Genomic DNA, 14,657 nt, shown 5'->3' with positions numbered 1-14,657 from the left:
TCATGCATTTTCAGATTTGTTGACAGACTGAATCTCTTGTCACAGTGTGAACACATGTAAGGTTTTTCTCCAGTGTGAATTCTCTGGTGCTGTTTTAAACGGTCCGCTGTATTAAAAGTCTTCCCACACTCAAAGCACATGTACTCTCTCACACCAGTATGAATTTTCTGATGTACTTTTAAATTGTGTCGCAGTGAAAAACTCTTTCCACACACAGAGCATGAATGTGGCTTCTGCTTCGTATGAACTGTCAGGTGTGCCTTCAGGGCTGATGCACTAAGAAATGTTTTGCTACATTGATCACATGCGAACGGCTTCTCTCCAGTATGAACTCTATTGTGAAGTACAAGACTATATTTGTGTGGGAAACTCTTTCCACACTGTTCACACATAAACGGCTTATCTCCTGTGTGGACCCTCATGTGTCCTTTAAGGTATGCTGATTGACTGAAACTCATCCCACACTGATCACACGTGAACGGCTTCTCTCCACTGTGGACATTCATGTGCACCATAAGATTTGTTTTTTGTGAGAAGCTCTTCCCGCACTGATCACATGTGAACGGCTTCTCTCCAGTGTGGGTTCTCATGTGCGTCTTAAGGTTTCCTTTGCTTGAGAAACTATTTTCACACTGATCGCATGTGTACGGCTTTTCTCCAGAATGAACTTTCATGTGAACCTCAAGGTTTTCTTTGTATGTGAAGCTCTTCCCGCACTGATCACATTTGAAGGGCTTTTCTCCAGTGTGGATCCTAACGTGACGCTCAAGACTTCCTTTGGTTGTGAAACTCTTCCCACACTGAGTGCAGGAGAAAGATTTCTTGTCTCTTTTCTTTAAAAATTTCTTTTTAGTCTTTGAGCAACTCAAAGATTTTTTTCCAGGTTTGACATGATGTTCCTCCTTCACTTCACTCAGTTCTTCACTCTCCTCCTTCACTTCACTCGGTTCTTCACTCTCCTTGTTCTCTCGGTCCTTTCCCTCCAGATGCTTTCTGGTAGTTCTGCCAAAAACAAACGTGTCATTTCCAACAGACAATTTGACTCAGGTGTGAGATGAATAACAAATATTTCAGATATAAAAAAAAATATATAAAAAAAAAAAAAAGTTTATAAAAACCCTGAATCATCAGATTTTGTCAAAGCCACAGCAACACACAACGTAAAATATTCAACAACCAAAAAAGCATCTACCAATCATATCCATTTACAATAGTGAAAAACACATTTCTATGGAGAAAACACATCTGAAAATGATGGCGGTCATACGATAAGCTGCTGCAAGAAATGTGCACAAGCCAAGTTGTCCTCAACATGAAAATGCTTTACATCAAACATACTCACTTTTCCCTGGTATAAATATACTGAATGTGCTTATATTCTTTAAAAACACATTCAACTGGCAGTAAGAACAAATATAGCGGTAAGCAGCAATTATCGGGTCCAAGCTTAACAGAATCAAACAACGAAGCTAGCAGCAGACCAACTACAAAAAATTGTAAATACAGCAAAAATCATTTTAACCCTCTGAGGTCGACAAACGCGCCTGCGCGTTTTGCTGGATTTTCTCCACATTGTAGCACTATAAACTTAAATTACTCCGTCATTTATGGTCATACAGAAAAAAGAAATATAGAAAAAAAAACTGTGATATTTCTACTTTTGTATACACTTACAATCAAATCAAAACATTGTGCTTTTGTAAAATAAAGAAAATAAACAGGTTGTGCGTTCTGCCTCTCCATCGCGGTGAACTTTTTTTTCTTGAGCACGTCTATAAACTGAAACAAAACTCAGCGAATACTTGTCACACATTTATGAGCCATATACCTTTATAAACATTTAAGTGTGTACTTTTAAATGATCAGATTCAAAACGAAAACAAATATTCTCTGTAATTTGTATAAAACCAACAAGATGTCCAGCTTCTCAAACGCTTGCTCATTAAATTTAATTTGGCCACGTCCACTTGCGCAAAAGAGATTGACATGCAAATCTCCACATGGAACGCGATCGCGCTCATTAGGCCTACCTCAAAAACAAAGCACCAAAACACTTCACTTTTCGTCAAGTTTGAAAGACGTGCCTGAGCTTACATTGGATTTAGGCTACCTCAGAAGAAGAAGAACACGATTTGAAGACAAGAAAGATGTAAGGTAAGAAATTCTTACATATTAGTTTGTTATTGTTGCACACACAGGAACCCAGTCTGACCCCTTCCACAGCCAATAACCCTCTCTCCTCCTTCTCTCCACTAACCGAGGAAGAAGCATCTACACTTCTCCTCTTCAGTCATCCTACCTCCTGCCCTCTAGACCCCATCCCCTCACACCTTCTACAAGCCGTCTCTCCCACACTTCTACCAGCACTCACACACATTATCAACTCATCCCTCCAGACTGGCACTTTCCCTACAGCATTCAGGCAGGCTCGGGTAACTCCACTGCTTAAAAAACCAACACTAAACAGACCGAATTACAGAATTACAGACCTATCTCTCTCCTACCATTCATTGCGAAAAACACTTGAAAGAGCTGTTTTCAACCAAGTAACATCCTTCTTGTCTCTAAACAACCAGCTGGATGTCAACCAATCTGGCTTCAAGAAAGGGCATTCAACTGAGACTGCATTACTGTCGGTCACTGAAGCCCTACGGATCGCAAAAGCTGCTTCCAAATCTTCAGTCCTCATTCTCCTGGATCTGTCTGCTGCCTTCGACACTGTGAATCATCAAATCCTTCTGTCCAGCCTCTCATCACTGGGCATCACAGGAACTTCCCTCCACTGGTTTGAGTCCTATCTCACAGGTAGGTCCTTCAGGGTCGCATGGAGAGGCGAGGTGTCCAGAGCACATCAACTGACCACAGGGGTTCCCCAGGGTTCAGTGCTGGGACCCCTCCTCTTCTCCATCTATACCACATCACTGGGACACATCATACAGGCACACGGCTTCTCCTACCACTGCTATGCTGATGACACACAGCTCTTCCTCTCATTTCAACCAGATGATCCCACAGTAGCTGCACGGATCTCAAGCTGTCTGGCGGACATTTCCACATGGATGAAGGAACATCACCTGCAGCTCAACCTGGCAAAGACTGAGCTTCTCGTCCTCCCTGCCAATCCGTCTCTACAGCACGACTTCACTATCCAGCTAGAATCATCATCAATCACCCCATCAAGTTCGGTCAGAAATCTTGGAGTAACGTTTGATGACCAGCTGACGTTCACAGATCACATTTCAAAGACAGCTCGATCATGCGGATTTGCACTGCACAACATCAGGAAGATCAGGCCTTTCCTTACTGAGCATGCAACACAACTTCTCGTCCAGACCCTGGTCATATCTAGGCTTGACTACAGCAATGCTCTTCTGGGGGGACTTCCATCATGTGCAACTAAACCTCTACAGATGATCCAGAATGCTGCAGCTCGTCTTGTCTTCAACGAGCCCAAGAGGGCCCACGTCACTCCTCTGTTCATCTCTCTGCACTGGCTACCTCTCGCTGCTCGCATCAAGTTCAAGGCATTGACGCGTACTTACAGATCTATCACAGGCTCAGCTCCCTCCTTCTTTCACTCACTCCTATGAGTCTACACCCCTACCAGAAGCCTACGATCGGTCAACGAGCGACGTCTCATGGTTCCATCACAGAGAGCCACAAAATCACTTTCCAGAACATTCTCATTCACAGTTACTTACCGTGATCTCAGACTGCGTTTATGTGGTTTCTCCACTGTATGGATCTTCAGGTGTAGCTTCAGGTGACTTTTAAAAGCAAAACTCTTCCCGCACTGATCACACATGTGTGGCTTCTCTCTGCTGTGGATCCTCTCATGTGTTTTCAGATTTGTTGACAGACTGAATCTCTTGTCACAGTGTGAACACTTGTAAGGTTTTTCTCCAGTGTGAATTCTCTGGTGCAGTTTTAAACAGTTTGCTGTAGTAAAAGTCTTCCCACACTCAAAGCACATGTACTCTCTCACACCAGTGTGAATTTTCTGATGTTCATGTAAATATTTCAGCAGTGAAAAACTCTTTCCACACACAGAACATGAATGTGGCTTCTCCTTCGTATGAACTGTTAGGTGTGCCTTCAGGTTTGATGCACTAAGAAAAGATTTGCCGCACTGATCACATGTGAACAGCTTCTCTCCAGTGTGGGTTCTCATGTGCGTCTTAAGGTTTCCTTTGCTTGAGAAACGATTTTCACACTGATCGCATGCATACGGCTTTTCTCCAGAATGAACTTTCATGTGAAACTCAAGATTTTCTTTGTATGTGAAACTCTTCCCGCACTGATCACATGTGAACGGCTTCTCTCCAGTGTGGATCCTAACGTGTCGCTCAAGACTATGTTTGGTTGTGAAACTCTTCCCACACTGAGTGCAGGTGAAAGATTTCTTGTCTCTTTTCTTTAAAAATTTCTTTTTAGTCTTTGAGCGATTTTTTCCAGGCTTGACATGATGTTCCTCCTTCACTTCCATCAGGTCTGAAATGAAAGAAAGAATTAAATTTCAATTTCAGTACATCAAAATATTAATGAAGAGAAATATGAAGTGAAATAACATAAAAGTGAGCAGTGATGTAAAAAAATTATGTAAAATATTATGAACTTTTTGACCTTTTTTAATAAATTAATTATACATCCCTGAAACTTTCCATGAATGGGATACATTGATCTTCCAGTTATTATTTTTAAAACATTATAGCCACAAATCCTATGTTTCTGTAGTGTTACTTCCCAGTAACAATCAGGAGTATCACACTGCGAAGCATATCTAGATGATGTCGTAATTTTCTCAGATACATGACGATCACATTTTTCAGATACAAGCCATCTAGACACGCTTACTGAAGTTTTCTGTCGGTTGGCTGAAGCTTTTTTTGACTTTGAACCTAGCAAAATGTTATTTCGCAAAAGCCGTTGTGATTTACTTAGGTAAAAAGGTTGGTCATGGTCAGGTTCGCCCAGTGGAAGCTAAGGTCTCGACCATTCCAGAGTTTCCAGTTCCCTTGAAGATTTTTAGGCTACTACGAGAATTTCTCCACTGTTGTCTCTCCATTAACTAACCTCCTGAGTCCCTCTAGGAAGTTTATATGGAGTGCGGAGTGAGCTAATGCTCTTTCTGCTGCAAGAGACATTATGTGTAATGCCCCTGTGCTCTCTGGCCAAACTTCAACCTGCCTTTTAAACTGCAAATAGAGGCCAGTGCAACTGGGGTAGGAGCAGTTCTACTGCAGGAAGATGCCTCTGGAGTGGACAACCCGGGATGTTACTTCTCCAGAAAACTCTCCAAGTGCCAGCAGAATTACAGCACCATAGAGAAGGAAACCTTAGCTCTTCTCTTAGCTCTGCAACATTTAGAAGTTTACACTGGAGGTAGTAGCTTCGTTTTGTTTGATAGGTTAATTAGACTCCCTTACTACCAGGTAGCTTACACTTTTTTTGTTTGTTTTGGCTTTAATCCTCTCCTGAAGCTTGAAGCGTCCTATCTTTTCTTTTGTTTGGGTTATTTTTACTGTTATCAACCTTACTCTTAAAGGGGTCCTATAATGGTACATGCACTTTTACAAGTTGATTGCACTGAAATGTCTGTTGGCAGTGCCTGTACACAACCATCCTATCATGATAAAAATCCACCCAGTGGTTTTGTTTTAATCTCCTTATATGTTTGACCCTCTCTGAAATCAAGCCGTTCGATATTGTGACGTCATAATATCCAACGCCCCTCCCGCGATTGTGATTGACAGCCGTGTTTCAACACAAGACCCGCCCTGAGCGAGCTGTGACAGCTGTCGTCATAGTAGTCCGCCATTGTTTATGCTGGAGCAGAATGGCGTCTAAGCGATTGTGGTGTTCAGTTCTTAGATGTAATAAGGAACACAGCAGTCATTTTACTGTTCCGAAATCCGACCCGCTGAAGACGCAGTGGCTGAGTTTTGTTTTTGAAGGAAATATTCCCAACGATCAGTCTAAATGCCATTCTGTTTGCGCTAGCTGCTAATCATTTCTCACCAGACTGCTTTTTAAACGAGTGTCAGTATAAAGCTGGGTTTGCTAAGAGGCTGCCACTGAAAAACGAATCTGTACCAACTATTCGTGTGCCTGCTGCAATTCCAGAAGAAGTATGTATAACGTTTTATTAACCTGTATATTAATCTTTGCAAATCGCTTGCACTTTATGATGAATGTGGCTAATGTTTACTGCATCGTAGGGTACATTACGGCATGTTTTCTATGTAACAACGTTCTCAAAACAACTCTCCTATACTGTATAATAATGAACAACGCGTTATGTGTTATAAAAACTGTGTACAACAAATGATTAGGTATCTTTCAACTACTGCTAGAAACAGTCAACACAGAGATAACGTAACGCAATACGCATCATTGAGAAGCCTAACATTTACAAAAATAGTTTTTCAGCATCAATCTGTCAACGAACTAACCTATACATAAGTAAAGCGTTTGTATCTCTCTATTCTACCATGCCAGTACATACAAAAATAGATGAAAATGACATTATGTTAACCAACCATTCAGAAACGTCCTGTCCGAGCCGTAATGGTCGAACTTCTTCGGGCCGTCATCTTGTTCAGACTCCGAGTCAGGTTCAAAGACGTATTTATATTCCCAGAAACTCCCGTTGCATTATTGTTCCAAAATATAACCTCAACTGTTGTCAAGGCAACGGTCCACGTGCGTTGTTTCAGAACGCCTCACAGAACAGAGGGGCGGGGTGAGCAAAGCTCATCATCATTTAAAGACGCACTGAAACGGCGTGCTGAAAACAGAGCTGTTTTTGACCAGGCAAAATGAGTGTTTTCTTACAATACTAATGAGAATTTTTAATTAAAGTATATTACAAACTTTTAATTTAGACCCTAAAGAAACATATTAGCTTGTACAAAAATGGCATTATATGACTCCTTTAACTGCTGTAAAATAGACTTTACTTTACAATTAAAAATCCTAAAGAGTTACCCTGTGTGTCAAGTCAAGTATATTTATATAGCGCTTTTCACAATACAGATTGCATCAAAGCAGCTTCACAGCATTAAACCAAAATAACACAACAAGGTTTGTTTCTAGTGTAAATTTATTGATTGATAAACAGTCATTTTACTGTTCCGAAATCCGACCCGCTGAAGACGCAGTGGCTGAGTTTTGTTTTTGAAGGAAATATTCCCAACGATCAGTCTAAATGCCATTCTGTTTGCGCTAGCTGCTAATCATTTCTCACCAGACTGCTTTTTAAACGAGTGTCAGTATAAAGCTGGGTTTGCTAAGAGGCTGCTACTGAAAAACGAATCTGTACCAACTATTCGTGTGCCTGCTGCAATTCCAGAAGAAGTATAACGTTTTATTAACCTGTATATTAATCTTTGCAAATCGCTTGCACTTTATGATGAATGTGGCTAATGTTTACTGCATCGTAGGGTACATTACGGCATGTTTTCTATGTAACAACGTTCTCAAAACAACTCTCCTATACTGTATAATAATGAACAACGCGTTATGTGTTATAAAAACTGTGTACAACAAATGATTAGGTATCTTTCAACTACTGCTAGAAACAGTCAACACAGAGATAACGTAACGCAATACGCATCATTGAGAAGCCTAACATTTACAAAAATAGTTTTTCAGCATCAATCTGTCAACGAACTAACCTATACATAAGTAAAGCGTTTGTATCTCTCTATTCTACCATGCCAGTACATACAAAAATAGATGAAAATGACATTATGTTAACCAACCATTCAGAAACGTCCTGTCCGAGCCGTAATGGTCGAACTTCTTCGGGCCGTCATCTTGTTCAGACTCCGAGTCAGGTTCAAAGACGTATTTATATTCCCAGAAACTCCCGTTGCATTATTGTTCCAAAATATAACCTCAACTGTTGTCAAGGCAACGGTCCACGTGCGTTGTTTCAGAACGCCTCACAGAACAGAGGGGCGGGGTGAGCAAAGCTCATCATCATTTAAAGACGCACTGAAACGGCGTGCTGAAAACAGCTGTTTTTGACCAGGCAAAATGAGTGTTTTCTTACAATACTAATGAGAATTTTTAATTAAAGTATATTACAAACTTTTAATTTAGACCCTAAAGAAACATATTAGCTTGTACAAAAATGGCATTATATGACTCCTTTAACTGCTGTAAAATAGACTTTACTTTACAATTAAAAATCCTAAAGAGTTACCCTGTGTGTCAAGTCAAGTATATTTATATAGCGCTTTTCACAATACAGATTGCATCAAAGCAGCTTCACAGCATTAAACCAAAATAACACAACAAGGTTTGTTTCTAGTGTAAATTTATTGATTGATAAAATTAAATATCCCCAAAATATCCCCAACTGAGCAAGCCAAAGGCAAAAGTGGCAAGGAACACCAAAAACTCCATCAGGTGACCCAATGGAGAAAAAAAAAACCTTGGGAGAACCCAGGCTCAGTCGGGGCCAGTTCTCCTCTGGCATTTATGAACTAGAGGCCGGATTGTAGTTTGAACTATAAGATTAAAAATATTAGGCTATATGAATGCCTGGCCGAAAAGATGCGTCTTTAATCTAGTTTTAAACTGGGAGAGCGAGTCCAAGCAACGAACAGTATCAGAAAGACTATGCCAGAGTTTCAGAGCCAAATGTGAAAATGCTCTCCCTCATTTGGTGGATCTGGATATCCTAGGTATGACCAAAAGCCTCGAATTTATTGATCTTAAAGAGCGTGATGGATTATAGGGCGATAGAAGATCCGTTAAATACCCTGGAGCTAAGCTGTTTAGGGCTTTATAAGTCAGTAGCAATACCTTGTAATTAATACGGAACTTTATAGGTAACCAATGCAGTGATGATAAAGTTGTATTGTGCGAGGTTTTCTGGGCGGTTTTTTGAACCGATAAGTATTACCTCTGTCTTGTCTGGATTTAATAAAAGAAAATTACGCGTCATCCAATCTTTTATATCTTTAACACACTCTGTCAATTTGGATAATTTAGCGTTTTCATCCGGCCGTGATGAAATATATATTTGAGTGTCATCAGCATAACAATGGAAACTAATTCCATGTATATTATATAATATATATAATAATATTTCCAAGTGGCATCATATATATTGAGAATAACAGAGGGCTTGAGTTATGATCGATTTTTCTCCATTTAAAGAGACAAAATGGTAGCGGTCAGATAAGTATGATCTGAACCAGCTTAATGCTTGTCCTTGAACACCAGTATAATTTTGTAGTCGATCTAAGAGTATTGTGTGATCTATAGTATCGAACGCAGCACTAAGATCAAGTAAAACTAATATTGAGATACAGCCTTGGTCAGAAGCTAAAAGTAAATCATTTGTGATTTTAACGAGCGCTGTTTCAGTGCTATGATGCGGTCTGAATCCAGACTGAAACTTTTCATAGATGTCATTTTCTTGCAAGAAAGAGCCCAGTTGAGCGGACACCACTTTTTCTAATATTTTAGACATAAATGGAAGATTTGAAATGGGTCTATAATTTGCTAGGTTATTAAGATCTAATTGTGGTTTCTTAATGAGAGGTTTTATAACTGCCAGTTTAAATGTTCTTGGAACATGAACATGTGTGTGTGTGGTGAGTGCTGGGATTGCAGACAGAACCAACGCTCTCTCTCTTGTTTGTGCTTTATTTGGTGGCAATACGCTTTCTTTCCCTTTTAATAACATATGCTACTCCCCTGCTGCCCCTAGACAAGATAAATATTAGGGGTGGGAATTGGCAAAAATGCGACGATTCGATAGTATAGCGATATTTGGGCCACGATTCAATATTATTGCGATTCTTAACATATTGCGATACAGCAAGTATTGCGATTCGATTCTGCGATGTATTGCGATTCATGTCCCCTAGGGGTGTCGAAATGAATCGTTTCTACGATGCGTCGCGATGCAGATGAGGACGATTTGGTATCGGTTTGATTGAAATTTGGACACATGCTGCTGGCCCGAGAATTTTCTGAAACTGAACTCACGAATCAGCGTATAATCATTTACTCAGAACACCTCTGAAATGAGAACGCAAGTGAGCTTACTAGAGGTCGACCGATAGTGGATTTTACCTATAACAATACTCAATTTAAAATGTAGCCTATTATTAAATGTTGAAATTAACAAAGTAACAATGGACAATACTACAACATTTATTAACCTTAGTTAATGCTAAAAATGTAATCAAAAAGATGGCCATCTTTGAATATCTGCAAAGGCCAGAGCATTAACATTGAATAAATGTATATTACATGTATAGTCTCTCACTTTATTTGCTTCTATGTTAGAACACTTGATGATTATCTAATCAAAATTACAATATGTATTGCAGTGATAAAAATAATTGAATCAAATCAATGCGTTTCTGATTTGTTTTCTGTCGGCTGCATGAACATATCGATGTTGAGAAAGCAATCACATCACTAGCTTTAAATATGCAACTTCGCCCGGCTAATGAATGCATAAAAGTGACAAGCTGAGCTGGATATAAACTAATGCAAATAGATGGTAACGATTGCGACATTAAACTTTACAACAACATACTGTACAACAAAATCCCGTGGTAAAGCGTCCCAAAAACAAAACAAAAAACACAACACTACACAATTGCCAGTTAGTTTTGTGTGGTACTTTTGATGGTTAACAACACATAGAATACCACAGGAACTCTTTGTATGGGACGTGTCTAAAGCTTTGTTATCTTAATGTACCAGAACAGTCATGAAAGATTAATCTAAAATAGACACCAACCTGCTTGTTCCTCGTGTTTTATTATTCTCCAGGGTTCTGGTTCACTCGAGTCCTCCTCGATCTCCTCTTTTAACAAACACAATCTTCTCAGTTCAGTTGCAGCAACTCCACATATTCCTGCTCGATTCAAAACTAGTCACGTCTATGAGGATGGGAATATTACCGTTTACAGGCATTTCTTGATTGACCCGATTCTAAATCTTTCTAGACCAAAAGTACATAAAGCCAGTAGCACGACATTACCGCCACCCGCTGGACTGGGGAGTGAAGCGTCGAGAGTCTGAGGGAAAATACTAGGAGAGAAGATGTTTACAGTCATGTAATAGTTCAGCTTGGATTTTTGTTTTGTTTTAAACTACATACATCATTTTCTAAATAGCTCACATCATTAGACACATATTAAACCTCCAAAAAATCATATTTTCCCACCTCAGGCATTTAAGACTTTTATTAATTTCAGTGTTTTTCAGATTTAAACACCTTTTATTCTCAACCCCTGTAATGGACAAAATGGACTTGGTTTCAATAACTGTCACCGTCCCGCTAGCGGGATGCCTGCGTTTACTTCTATATTACAATTAAATCCTAATCTAATCATGACAAACTATATATCGTTGGAAAGGTCTAAGACTCCTAAATAGATATTTCAGCACTGTTCTTTTTGATACAAATTAAGTATGAACAGTAATAGATGAATTTATGATGAGAGTGCACCTTAAAAAATCTACATCATAACAGGAGTTCTGACCTTTGTCACAAAAAGTCGACACACACACTTTTAATAATTGAATTTGGTTTTCATGCTAAAAGTTCATAATAAAACATATAATCTAGTATTTTAGTATTTGTCAATATAGTAGATTATCTTAAATCTTCTACAAAGTATATATATATACTTGGTTTCCTTGGTTTCCTCAAGCTGGTTTCCTTAAAATTTTGAGTTCATTGAAACTAAAAATGTGAGTTTTTACAAGTGATTTTGTTGTTTCAACTAATATTTTGTTATTTGAATCAAAGATTATTTTTTAACTTAACGTTGTTTTGTTGTCATAACTTAAGATTAAATATTATATCAACTTATTCAAGCAATCAAAGGGATTAAGTTAACTTACAAATTTAAGTTCACTCAACTTAATTTAAGTTAACTCAATTTATAATCCTCTAAAATATAATTTCATCTTTTTATCGCCTTTTTATATTACATCACATATTTTAGTAGTTCTCATAAATTAAGTATCATTCATCCTGTGAAAACCATTTTGAAATTGGGCGTTGCGTTTCCATAGAAATGGTACTCTAAATTCTTTTATCAGGCTCCTCCCCTTTTGGGTGTCTTCACGTTTCATAATTTATGATCAAAACCTTTTCTAATCTTGACAAAACACATATTGTCAGAAAGGTCTGAGTCTCAAGGTTCCATATTTTGTGACAGAAGTGATAGTTGGACAGAAATGTATTCATTTGTTATGGCAGAATGCATAGTCCATGATTTGTTTCAAAATCTTGCGCCTTGAAACTCGTTTTCAAAGGTGTGTGGTTTCAGGCAAAAATTATATTGACCGTAAAAAAATGTATGTTGAAAACGTACTGATGACATTCAACACATACATTTTGTATACAAAGTTGTATATTATAAACATGTCATCTCTGTACTTTTTGCAATTAAAAAAGTGCTTGCTTCCTAGTGTTATATTATCCAGTATACCACCGTGGATATTTCCAATGCCAAAGAACATTATTGCACAGCAGTATTTAGATCAGACTTATTTGTCATGGTTGCATACTGATGGCTCTAAGGATCATATCTCTGGAAGAACAGCAGCTGCTGTATATATTCCTAAGTTTCAAACTGGTATTAAGAAAAGAATAACTGATCATATATCTGTGTTAGTTGCCATGATGGTAGCACTCCAGTGGGTAGAGGATGTAAAACCAAGATTAGTAGTAATATGTTCTGATTCTTATGCAGCAATCACAAGCCTCATAAGTGGAAATAAAGTATCAAGGCAAGACATTATATATGAGATTCTTGCAAGGTTGTTAAGAATAAGTAGTGTAAGCTTAATAGTGTTCTTGTGGGTTGGAGTGGAGGCCAATGAAGTGGATGATGAACTAGCTAAGCAAGCTGAAAAACACCACGAGATAAATATTAAAGTAACTCTGAGCAAAAAAAGAGGTTAAAAGCAAAATTAAAGAATCCATTAACAACAAATGGCAAGAAGAATGGAATAGTGATAACAAGGGTATACATATGTACCTATATTATACAGAAACAAGTAGGAAATGGAAGAAATGTTTTTAGGAATAGAAAAGAAGATTCAATTATCTCTCGTATTCGAATAGGGCACACTAGACTAAATCATTCGTTGTTCAAAATAGGAAAACATAAAACGGGTAAATGTAATTATTGTGATCAGGCAGAAACAATTGAACATGTTTTAATACAATGTATAAAATACGTTAAAGAAAGGTTAGAACTTATGAAGGAAGTAAGAAAATTGGGTGTTGTATCATTTAATATTGAAAATGCATGCAGAGCAAGATAAAATATATAGTGTTATTATGAAATATATTAAAGCAATAGGAGTAGACTGGAGAATTTAAAGTAATTGGTTTAACATAATATAACATGTAAATATATATATATATATATATATATATATATATATATATATATATATATATATATATATATATATATATATATCCTTTTCTTTTCTTTTTTTCCTCCACTCTATTGTTAAGTTGTTAACTTTTAAACGCTTATTAGTGCTTCACACTTTAGTCCAGTTGGTGGCGGTAATGCACCGAAAGTTGGTTTGCCATCCGCCATAAAAAAACTCCATTAGAAGAAGAAGTTGTTTCATTTATTAAAGTAAATAGCTCAGAGAATTTGACTGAACAGAGTAAGAAAATGAGAGAGTGTGTGATGAAGGAATATTCTGAAATAAAGAAGAAAAAAGAGGCTGAAGATAATTTGTTAGATGTATCATTTTCTATGAGTGAATTAAAGAATGCAGTAAGAAGAATGAAACAATCTACTACAGGAGTGGATGGAATTAGTTATTGTATGATGAAGCATTTTAGTGAAATTTCTATGGAAGTGATTTTAACATTTTATAATAGAATATGGATGGAAGGTATAATTCCCCAAAGTTGGAAGGAAGCATTAATTATACCTATTAAAAAGCCTGGGAAAGATCCAAGTAATCCTATAAATTATCGTCCAATAGCTTTAACTTCTCATTTATGTAAGGTAATGGAGAGAATGGTAACTGATAGATTGACTTATCATTTGGAAAAAATGAATTGGTTTTCTTCTTATCAAAGTGGGTTTAGGTGTGGAAGAGGGACTATGGATCCAATAGTATTTTTAGAAGATGAAATAAGAAAGGCATTTATAAATAAGGAAAGTGTTATTGCTGTTTTCTTTGATATAGAAAAGGCATATGATATGTTGTGGAAAGAGGGGTTACTAATAAAGTTACAGAAGATGAGTATTAAAGGAAGAATGTATAATTGGATTAAAGAGTTTTTAATTGGAAGAAGTATTAGAGTAAAGGTGGGTGGAGCTATATCTTCAAGTGGACTAGTTGATAATGGTACACCTCAGGGCAGTGTAATAAGTCCACTTTTATTTATTATTATGATTAATGATGTTTTTTTAAGGATTGATAGAAGTATGGGGAAATCATTGTTTGCTGATGATGGGGCTATCTGGTTTAGAGGAAAGAATATAGAGTATAACATAAAGAAAATGCAATGTGCGCTAAATGAAGTAGAAAAGTGGTCAGGGGAAAATGGTTTTAAGTTTTCAGTGGAAAAGACAAAAATAATAGTTTTTACTAAAATGAGGAGGAATATGGATGTTAAGTTAAAATTA

At 37.5% G+C, this 14,657-nt stretch overlaps 2 protein-coding genes across 2 annotated transcripts in view; one reads left to right on the top strand and one right to left on the bottom strand.

Annotated features, from left to right (window-relative positions):
• Positions 1-14,657, bottom strand: part of LOC309480421 (uncharacterized protein) — a gene marked incomplete at its 3' end in the record, with an annotated part of 53,179 nt that continues 38,522 nt past the window's right edge. The window contains exons 2-4 of the mRNA XM_082144866.1: positions 3,702-4,491; positions 155-1,002; positions 1-35 (exon numbers count right to left, since the gene is read on the bottom strand). Coding sequence (XP_082000992.1) covers positions 1-35; positions 155-1,002; positions 3,702-4,491 — 1,673 coding nt within the window. The remainder of the gene's footprint in view (positions 36-154; positions 1,003-3,701; positions 4,492-14,657) is intronic.
• Positions 1-14,657, top strand: part of LOC309492350 (uncharacterized protein) — an 86,657-nt gene that overhangs the window by 34,584 nt on the left and 37,416 nt on the right. The window lies entirely within an intron of this gene.

This window comes from Leuciscus leuciscus, assembly GCF_965113295.1.
Source record: "Leuciscus leuciscus genome assembly, chromosome: 1".
Lineage (NCBI taxonomy): Eukaryota > Metazoa > Chordata > Actinopteri > Cypriniformes > Leuciscidae > Leuciscus > Leuciscus leuciscus.
Note: the sequence above shows the minus strand (reverse complement) of the source record. Positions and strands in the feature narration are given on the sequence as shown.